Source organism: Athene noctua, chromosome 32, assembly GCF_965140245.1.
Source record: "Athene noctua chromosome 32, bAthNoc1.hap1.1, whole genome shotgun sequence".
NCBI lineage: Eukaryota > Metazoa > Chordata > Aves > Strigiformes > Strigidae > Athene > Athene noctua.
Window position 1 is genome coordinate 2,112,603 of NC_134068.1, and position 9,975 is coordinate 2,122,577.

At 69.4% G+C, this 9,975-nt stretch overlaps 2 protein-coding genes and 1 long non-coding RNA gene across 3 annotated transcripts; all 3 read right to left on the reverse strand.

The window, feature by feature from the left end:
• Nucleotides 1-1,011: 1,011 nt before the first annotated feature.
• FLRT1 (fibronectin leucine rich transmembrane protein 1) lies at nucleotides 1,012-3,164 on the reverse strand (the record flags this gene model as incomplete). Its single annotated transcript, XM_074930251.1, has 1 exon — nucleotides 1,012-3,164. A coding segment is annotated over one exon (1,863 nt), but the record flags the coding sequence as incomplete, so codon positions are not given.
• Nucleotides 3,165-3,213: 49 nt separating this feature from the next.
• LOC141972295 (uncharacterized) lies at nucleotides 3,214-5,101 on the reverse strand. The gene is made up of 3 exons (XR_012635366.1): nucleotides 4,978-5,101; nucleotides 3,680-3,813; nucleotides 3,214-3,290 (listed from the first exon to the last, which is right to left on the reverse strand). It is a non-coding gene; the product is annotated as an uncharacterized LOC141972295 (long non-coding RNA).
• Nucleotides 5,102-6,262: 1,161 nt separating this feature from the next.
• On the reverse strand, nucleotides 6,263-9,529 carry OTUB1 (OTU deubiquitinase, ubiquitin aldehyde binding 1). The gene is made up of 7 exons (XM_074930248.1): nucleotides 9,415-9,529; nucleotides 8,752-8,813; nucleotides 8,541-8,639; nucleotides 8,188-8,306; nucleotides 7,722-7,806; nucleotides 7,378-7,572; nucleotides 6,263-6,731 (listed from the first exon to the last, which is right to left on the reverse strand). Exons 1-7 carry the CDS (start codon nucleotides 9,470-9,472, stop codon nucleotides 6,534-6,536), a joined length of 816 nt encoding a protein of 271 aa, XP_074786349.1. The 5' UTR covers nucleotides 9,473-9,529; the 3' UTR covers nucleotides 6,263-6,533.
• Between the last annotated feature and the right edge of the window lie 446 nt (nucleotides 9,530-9,975).

Consider the following 9,975-nt stretch of genomic DNA (forward strand, 5'->3'; position numbering starts at 1 on the left):
GTCCCGCCCGCCCGCCCCCGCGGGCACGTTCATTGGCCGACGGCTGCAATCCCGCCTTCCCATTGGCGCCGGGGAAAGTGGTCCTCCCTCCAGCCCCGCCTCTCCGCCGGAAGCGCCCGCCTCTGCGCGCCGACTGGCCACGGCAGCCGGCGCTGGCCGCTAATTGGCAGGGAGCGCCGTCTCCCTTCTGGAATTTTCCACCTCTCCCATTGGCTGCGAGCGGTGCCAATCACGGCGGGAGGGGCGGGGAAGCGGGACGCAGGAGGGAGCGCGCCCCCTGTCGGCCCGGATTCCTCATCGCCGCACGTGTCTTCCGGGGGCGGAGCTTGCACCGGGGGCGGAGCTTGCACCGGGGGGCGGAGCTTTCACCGGGACCCTGAGACCGCCGGGGGGGGGGGGGGGGGCTCGGATCCCTCCCCCCCTCCCCTCGCGTGTGCTGGGGGAGGTGCCGCACGACGTGACCTTGACGTGACCCCGGCAGGACCCCCCATGACACCCCCCCCCCCCCGTCACCCCTGTAGCACCCTCCCCCCACCCGAGCCCTCTTGCGAGTCCTCGTGCAAACCCTCGTGCAAGGGCACCGCACCGCGACCCGCCCCCCCCCGGCCCCCCAGCAGTGCCCCCGTGAGCCCCCTGTGTCCCCGCCGACCCCCCGTGTCACGGGGCGCCCCCCCGCTCGCTGCCGGGGCACCCAGGTGTCCGGGAAAGAGGCGCCGGTGGGAAAAGGAGCCGCTGGGTTTATTGGGGGGTGGGGGTGGGGGGCGCCCCTCGGCCCTTCTGGGTCGATTTTTCCTGATTTTGGTCCTTTTCCCCCAATTCCAACGGCTGGGGGCAGGGGGAGGGGGGAAGGCACCTCGCGAGGGGGAGGGGGGGCACTTTGATACGCACAGACCCGCCCCGAAGCCGCCCCGGGGGGGGGGGGGGGGGGGGGGGGGGGGGCAGATGCCCGGGTCGTCGTCATCGCCCCCCCCCCCCCCGGGGCCCCCGCACCCCCCCCCCATGGCCCCCCCAGTCTCTTGTCCAGGCCCAGGTGCCTTGGTCTGCTTCGGGGGTCCCCGACGCCGGGGTCCTCGCTGGGGGTCCCGGATGCCTGGGTCCTCTTGGGGGTCGTGGGGGTCCCCAACATCTGTGTCCTCTCCCCTAAAACCACTCCTGCCCCAAATCTGCCTTTTCTCCCCTCAAAAAGCAGCGGCGCCGAAAAAACACCTTAAAAAAAGCCAAAATGCCCCAAAAAGGGAAGTGGGGGAAGGGCAGGGGAAGCCCTCCTCCCCAAAACCCCAGGGTGATCCCCCCAAATGTCCTCAGAACAGGGGGGTCCCCCGCCGTATCCCCAGGGGGGGTCCCCAACATGGGGGGGGCTCCCAGAAAGAAGGGACCCCCCTGCCGTCAGGACCCCATTCCCCCACCACTGCCGTGGGGCACCCGCCCCCCCGGTACCCCCGAGCGCTGAGGGGGGGCAGCGGGGGGGGAGGGGGTGGCGGCGGGGGAGGGGGGGGGAAGACAGTGCGGATGCTGCCCTCTTCGGGGGGCCGCAGGGGTCTTAGGGGCAGCCCCCCTCCCCCGATTTTGGGGGGTGGGGGTGGAGCCCCCCCACCTCCCCTCCTCCTCCTCCTCCACCACCCCCCCAAGACCCCCAAGACCACTCCGGCTGCCGCCGCCGCTGCCCCCCCCACCGCCGCTGCTGGGGGTAGCATGGGGGGGGCATCCCTTGGCGTGGGGGGTCCCGGTGACACGGGGAGGGTCTCGCCGCCGGCGCGAGCCTGGGCGCAGAGCGGGGGGGCGGCGATGCCGGGGGGATCAAGGGCGGACAGACAGACGCGGTAAGCGGCGCGTGGCTGTAGCGCCGTCACCACATACTCCCCCCGCTCCCCCCGCACCAAGGTCTCCGTCACCGCCCCCCCCCCCGGCCGTAACCAACTCAACCGTAAGGATGCGCCGGGGGGGGCCGGGGGCCACCGGACCCTCAGAGACCCCCCGGGTGCCGCTTGGACCCACAGACCGCCTGTCGACACTGGGCCCCCCGGCGCCACCGCGGCGGTGCCCGGGGACGCCGCCATGACAGCGGGCGATGCCGCCACGGCCCCCGGTGACGCCGCCGCGACGCCTGGCGCGGCAGGGGAGTCACAAGCATCCATCTCCCCCCTCAAGTCCCCCACCGCCAGCCCCCGTAACCGCGCCGGCGCCTGGCACAGCAGCCCCTTGACCTCGAGCCCCCGCGGCGCGCGCCGGCGCAGCCAGTCCCGCAGCCAGGCCAAGTTGCAGCCACAAAACCAGGGGTTGTTCCGCAGCCCCAGGTGGCTCAGACTGCCCAGGTCGTCGAAGAGCCCCCGCGGCAGCGTCGTCAGGTTGTTGTCCGACAAATCCAGCCGCTCCAGCGACCGCATCCGCGCCAGGGCGCCGGCGGGGACGTGGCTGATGGCGTTGGCGGCCAGGGACAGGCGGCGAAGGCGAGCGCGGGGGAGGTTGGCCGGCGGCGCGGCCAACGCGTTTCGCCCCAGCGAGAGCTCGCTGAGGTTGACCAAGCGGCTGAAGGTGTCGTCCGCCATCCGCTGGTTGGCCAAGAGGTTCCCGTCCAGCACCAAGCGCCGCAGCGCCGGCAGACCCTCGAAGGCGCGGAGGGGGATGGTGTGAATCCGGTTGTCGTCCAGCCGCAGCTCCTCCAGCGCCGGCGGCAGTCCCGGCGGGACGCTGCTGAGGTGATTCCGGGATAGGAACAGCAACCGTAAGCGGCGATTTTCGGCGAAGGCGTCTTCTTCGATGCCAGCGGCTGAGACCGAGTTGTCGTCCAGGTGCAGGCGCTCCAGCAGCGGCGCCCGCGCCAGCGCCCGCCGGCACAACCCACGGACATTGTTCTCCTGGAGGTGCAGCTCCCGCAGCGCCGGTGGCAAATACGCCGGCAATTGCTCCAAGGCGTTGGCGTAGAGATACAAAACTTTCAGCGCCGATAAATGACCTAAACGCGCCGGGATGCCGGCGTCGCCGATCCGGTTGTTTTGGAGGAAGAGGGTGGTAGCGCCGGCGGGGAGACCCTCGGGAACAGCCGTCAGCCCCCGGTCATTGCAGTAGACGTGGCCGCCGGCACAGCGGCAGACGGCGGGACAGGCAGCGACGGTGACAGTGACGACGGTGATGGCAGTGAGGATGGTCAGGAGGGGGGAGGGGAAAGGGGGGGTGCCCCCCCCCGTAGGGTGGCCAGGGTGAAGGCTGTCAGGGCCCAGGTTGGGGGAGGGAGGGGGAGGAGGAGGAGGAGGAGGAGGGGGGGAGGGGGGGCCATGGGGGGCGGGGGTGTCCTGTAGTGGGGAGGGGAGGCAGTAAGGGTGGGGGCAGGGCACCCGGGCAGCTGGGTCCTGCACCCCCACTGGCACTGTGTATAGGGCAGGGACCCTCCCCAGCCCCTCCCCCAGGTGTCCGGGTGCTGCACAACCCCTGCTGACCCCCCAGGGCCCCTCCCCAGCACCCTTCATCCCCCCCCCTCCATCACAGGGGACCCAGGCATATGGGCACGGTACCCCCACAACGCTATCTACAGGGTAGGGACCCCCCCAAGCCGCCCCCCCCCCCCCCCGGGGACCCAGGTATCTGGGCATAGGATCTCCCTACAGACCCCATGTATGGGGCAGGGCCCCCCCCGAGACTTTCCCCAGCACGGGGGGGGGGGGTGTGCGGAGCAGGGCCCTACCTGGGTCCTCTGCCTGCTGCCTGCCTGCAACCGTCCCCGGTCCTCGTGCGATGGGTCCTCGTGCGACGGGTCCTCGTGTGAGGCCGCTGCTACCGGCTCCAGTGCTCCATGGCCCCCCCCCACTGGGGGGGCCGCTTTGGGGAGGGAGGGGTCGTGAGCCAGGGGAGCCCTCGTGTGACATGAGCCCTTGTGCGACACCCGACAGGACACAGGCGTCCGGGCCTCCGCCCTCCCCTCCCCTGGGTGCTAATTACCAGCGCCGCTAATGAACCACCCCTAATTAGTGGAGCTTGTTAGGGGACACCCCTGGGACCCTCACGCCCCAGGGTCGCCCTTGCATCAGCCCAGACCTTTCACGAGGGCCTCGCACGAGGGCCCATGTGACCCATCCCCCAGGAGGGGACACAGGCGTCCGGGTGTTGCCCCCCAATCTCAGCCCCCCCCCCCCGCCATTAAACACCCTGTCAGCGCCGGATGCCTGCGGCCCCCCCGGATGCCTGGGATCTTCCCTCCAGCTGGAGCACCCCTGTGTGCTGGGGGGGGGGGGGGACGGGGGAATTTGGGGGGCTCGGGGGGGCTGGTGAGGCCAGGGGGGTTCTAAGGGCCCCGAGAAGGTCTCATGGAGGGGGGGAGTCGCTTCCCCAGACGCCCGGGCCCCTCCCCCTAGCTGGAGCATCCCTGGGTACCCGGGGGGTTGGGGGACTTGGAGGGGTTTTGGGGGTTCGGTGGAGGTTTGGAGGAGTCGGGGGGGGGGGTCTATGGTGGAGGGGGGGTGGGGGGGTGGGGGGGGGGTGGTGAGACCCTCGGGCGTCTGGGTCCCTTCCCTCCCCCCTCCTGCCTAGCGGGGTCCGCCCTGGATGCCTGAGTCCCTCTCCCTGGCTGGAGCACCCCTGGGTTCCGGGGGGTCTGGGGGTGGGTGGGGAGGGCAGGCGGGGGTCTCATGGAGAGGGGGGTCAGCCCCCCAACACCTGGGTCCCTTCCCTTCCCCCATCCCGGACGCCTGGGCCCCTCCCCCTGACTGGAGCATCCCTGGGTACCGGGGGGGGGGGGGGGGTGTCGGTTTTGGGGACTCTAGCGGGGTCCGGGGGATTTGGGGGGGCCCCGGGTGGGGGGGTGGTCGCTCCGGTGGTACCGGGGTGGGGGGATGGGCCCAGCACCCGGCTGCTTGGGTCCCTCCCCCGGGCTGGAGCATCCCTGGGTACTGGGGGTGTGGGGGATGGGGATGCAGGGGGGGATGGAGGAGGTGTCGGGGGGTCCCGGGGGCTGGGGGTGGGTCGAGGGGGAAGAGGGGCCCTTACCGGGGTCGGTACCGGCCGGCGCGGTCGGGCCCGGTGCTGGCGGCGGCGGCTGCGGGCGTGGGAAGGCGGCGGAGGGGGGGGGAGCGCCGCCTCCCGGTGCGCGGGGACCCGGGAGTGCGGGGGGACCCAGGCGCCCGAGGGGGCGGGGGGGTAAACGCGGAGGAGGGAGCCGAGTCCGGAGGGGTGTAAATCCGGAGGGAGGTCGCGGCTAAGAGCCCCCTCCCCGCCAGGACGTCTGGGTCCCCGCGGCGGGGGGGGGGGGGGCACTCGCACGGCGCTTGCACGGGGTCTCGCCTGGGGCATCACGGGGGCGCGCACGGAGTCTCAATGGCGCCTTGCACGGGCGCTTGCACAAGAGCTTGCACGAGCGCTCACGCGGGACACCACGGGGGTGCACAGGGGGGCTCACCGGGGCTGGTGCCGGCAGGGGGAGGCCGGGGAGCGCGGGGTGGGGCCCTCGTGCCCCCTGCCCCCAGATATGCTGCGCACGGGGGCGCCCCATTGCGTGCGTCCCCATCGCACGGGCACAGACTTGCACGAGGACTGGGCTCGCATGAGAACAGGGGCACCCATCGCACTAAAAGGGCCCCTCCCTCACATGAGGGGGGTGTGTGTGTGTGTCCCCCCCGCAGGCACTTGTGCCTTCGGCAAGCGGTGGAGGGGGACAGTGGGGTGCTTGGGGGCGCCAAGGGAAATTTTGGGGCCCCTGGGTGTGGGTCAGGGTCCGCAGGGGCAGTTTGGGGTCCTAGGGGGGGCAGTTGTGGGTCGGAGGGGGGTGTGTGTGTCCCAGGACGTGCTGCATATGCACACGGTGGGAGGGAGGAGTGGGTCACGCTCTGCAGCTTCCTGGGGCAAGATGAGGCCCCAGCCCACTGGCTGCTGCCCCCCCATCCCTCAACTGCCTCTGGGTGTCCCAGTGCCCCAACAAGCCCCAGGTGCCCCCCCAGACCCTCAACTGTCCCCTGAGTGGGTCTCAACTGCTTCCCCCACCCCCCAATTCCCCCACCAACTGCTCCCGACCGGGCCCCAAATGCCCCTCCAGACCCCAAGTGCCCTTTAAAGCGGTCTCACGTGCCCCCCGGTCCTCAACTGTCCCCCAACGTCCTTCCCAACCTCCATCTGACCGCTCAGACCCCCAACTGCCCCCCTGCCCCCAACCATCCCCTCCCAGCCTCTCAGGTGCCCCCCAGACCCATCTCTCACCTTCCACCCCCCAAGAGCCCAACCCTTAACGCCCGGGTCCTCTCCACATCGCCCTCCCCCCTAAATAAATGTGCACAGCGAGTGGGGCCGCATCTTTATTTGGGGGGGCGGAGGAGGGAGGGCACGTGCGAGGCCGCACGAGCGCTCGTGCAAGGGTTGCACGAGGGCCCACAGGATCCACGTGAGGCCTGTGCAAGGGTTGCACGAGGCAGCGTGAGGTCGCACGAGGCTGCGCGAGGACACACGAGGCACCTTCAGGCCCTGTGCAAAGCCCCAGCACGACCTCGGGAAGCTGCACCGGGCCTGTGTGAGGTGCTGCCAGCCTCGTGCGAGGCCTCGTGCGAGGCAAGAGCTCACTTGTAGAGGATGTCGTAGTGGCCGGGGCGGTAGAGGAGGCAGACGCGGGGCTGGGAGCCCTCAGGGAAGACGTGGGGGTTGGTGGCACCGCCCTCCCCCCGGTCCATGTATTCCACCAGGATGGAGACGTGCAAGGCTCGTGCAAGGGCAATGATGTGGATGTGGTCGCTCTCCTTGCACATTGGTTCCACCTCCTGTAAGGGGAGAAGGGGGTGAGGGGGCACGCGAAGGGCCCGAGAAGGCAGCGGGGGCGTGCAAGGGCACTCGGAGGCTGCGCAAGGGCAGCGTGAGGCCACACAAAGCTGCGGGAGACGCGCGCGGATGACCGGAGGCTGCATAAGGGCGTGCGAGGGCCGTGCAAGGCTGGGTGAGCATTGTGGGGGCAACCGGAGGCTGTAAAAGGCTGTGCAAAGCTGTGCAAGAGCAGTGCAAGCCTGTGCGAGGACTGCGCAAGGGCCACTGGAAGACAGGTGAGGTCGTGCAAAGCCGTGCCACAGCAGCATGAGGGTGCGCATGTCTGCGCAAGGGCCATCGCAGGCCGTGCAAGGCCAAATGATGCCATGCAAGGGCCACGAGAGACCGTGCAGGACCCCATGAAGCTGCGTGAGGGTGCTGGGAGGCAGCGTGAGGCCCATGCAATGCCCGCCTGAGGCCATGCAAATCCGTGCAAAGCTGCAAGACACCACACAGGAGACCTTGCAAGGACCCCGCGAAGCTACGCAGGGGCTCCAGAAAGCGTCGCGTGACCTGTGTCAGGCCGCGCGATGCCACACAAGGGCCACCCAAAGCCGCGTAAGGGTGCTGGGAGACTGCACGTGGCCTGTGTGAGGAGGTCCCGACCTGCTGGCAGAACTCCTTGATGCTGCGGCCGCCCTCCAGGAACTGCTCGAAGAAGCGGCGGTGGCGCTGGAGGCAGCCGGAGGTCAGCAGGCGCAGGTAGACCACCAGGTAGTCGGAAGTGCTGGGCTCGTTGAAGGCCGCCAGCAGCTCCGGCAGCGGCACGCGGCGCTCCACCCGCTCGATGAGCTCCATGAACTGCCGGGAACATGCGTGTCAGGGTACCCGTGGGGTTACCTGTGCCCTCACAGGGCCACGTGCAGCGTCACGGGATCACGTCTCCCCACGCCCCCGTGTCCCCTGCCCCCCCATACCACGCCCCCCGAGTCCCGTCCCTGTGTCCCCACCGTGTTGTGGAAGTCCTCGATGGTGAACTCGGTGAACCCTTGTGCCACCAGCTCCTCCTTGCTGCGGGCGGAGACCTCCTTGAACCTGGGGGGGGACCCGGGCATCTGGAGGGGGACTCAGGCATCCAGGCAGGGACAGGGACAGGGGAAGGGGGACCCCGGGGGCTCAGAGGGGACACGCAGGCATCTGTGGGTTGGATGAGGACAAGAGGGGCCCCGGGGGCTTGGGGGGGGGGGGGGGGGGGCACGCAGACATCCGTGGATCAGGCGGGGACAAGGGGGACCCCGGGGGCATGGAGAAGACGCCCAGGCATCCCAGGGGGTGGACTCAGGCAGCCAGGGGTTGGGAGGGGGCAAGGGGCACCTGGGGGGTGGGCACACCCGAGGGCCTCAGGCACCCAGAGAGGGGACCCAGGGGACCCGGGCGGGGGCAGCGGGTGCACGAGGGGTCCCGGCCACGGCGCACCGCTGCAGCTCCTGCCCGTCCTCCAGCAGAGCCTCCAGGTGGGCAAAGCCGAAGGCTCGGTAGAAGCAGTTCCCGTCCGGCCGCGTCTTCCGGATGTAGGAATACTTCTGGAGCAGGTCCTGGGGGGACACGGTCAGATGGGGGGGACATGGGGACACCTCGGGGGCACAGATACGCTCCAGCAGACATGGTGCCCTTTAAGGCTCCCAGTGCCATATCGGTATCCCAGAGCTGCTCCCAGTATCATAGTGGTGCCTTAAAGGTACTCCCAGTCCCAAACTGGGACCCTTTAAAGCCTCCCAGGGCCACACTGGCATCCTTTTAAAGGCTCCCAGTTGCACGCTGGTGCCCACCTTGATCTTCTGCTGGTAGATGTGGTCATCTTCAGCATACTCCTTGTACAGAACTGCCAGCTCCAGCCGCTCCGACACCAGCGGGTTCTGCACCGCGATCTGTGCCCCGAGGGAGGGGTCAGGATTGGGGGGAACCCCATAAGGTGGAGGGAAGCAATCTGGGGACCTCCTCCACAAGGAGGTTTTCTTGGGGGGTGTCTATGTTTCTCACCTCTTGCTGGATCCTGTCCTGCTGTGCCATGATGGCCTCATCGTAGGCCAGGCAGTTCACACCTTTGGAAGGGGATATTGGGGTTCAGGGGGGGTCCCCGATATCATAAGGGCCCCCCATGGTTGTTTGGGGGAAGTGGGGTGAGGTGGGCACCCCCAAAATGGATCCTGTGAGAGGGGTTGGGGAGTGGCAGGACCCTGGCTCTGTCTGGGGGGGACTGGGGTGTCAGGGGGAGACTGTGGCAATGTTGGGGGCCACCCAACATATAGGGACCTATAGGGTGGTACTGGGGCACTGGGGGGAACTATAGTGGTATTAGGGTGCTATAGGAGATGACTGGGGTGCTGCGGGGGGCCTATAGGAGGTATTGGGTGCTGCAGGAAGCTCTACAGGGGTATCAGGGTGTGGAGGGGGCTATGGGGGCGTTATGGGGGAGACCATGGGTGCACTGGGGTGCTATGGGGGGCTTTAGGGGTACCGGGTAACCATGGGGCGCTGCGGGGGAAGGGGAGGGCTATAGGGGTATTGGAGGCCCTATGGGCAGGAATCGAGCCTCAGCGCGGGGAGGGGACCCTGTCCGGGGGTACCCGGGGGGTGCCGGCACGCAGGGAGAGGCCCGGGGGGGCGGCCTCGGGGGGGGTCCCGGCCGACGCCCGTCGATACCGTCCGCGTCGCCGCCGAGAGGCTCCGGCTTCTGCTGAGGCTCCTCCGCCGCCATCATCCGCCGCAGCCCCGCCCCGCGCAGCGCTTCCGGGTCACCGGCCGCCGCCAGCAGCGCTTCCGGGTCAACCGCCGCCCCGCCGGAAGCACGCCCGGCCCGTAGCAACCGGCTACTCCCCCTCTCGGGCTCTGGCCCGCCCCTAGCAACCGCCCGGGTGGGCGAGAGGCCCCGCCCCTAGCTACAGGCCCCGCCCCTAGCGATAGGTCACGCCCACAGGCGCCACCTTGATGCTGTAGTGGTTTTGTGGTTTTTAGCGTCAGGCTGCAGCTCCTCGGTGCAGTCGAGGCCTCCGGAACCGTTAAGCTGTCACTCAGCACCCAGCTGACTCGTTTAAAAATTTTTCTCGGCTGCAGACAGACAGAGGCAGGGAGCGGAGCGCCGCCAGAAGCGGGTCAGCGCATGGTCTCAGAGGGAAGAAGTGACCGGTGCCTACGCGACCGGCTTGCAGGTTTTGGTTTGGGTTTTATTTTGAAGATGGAAAGCTGCGTGCGAAGCCACCGGAG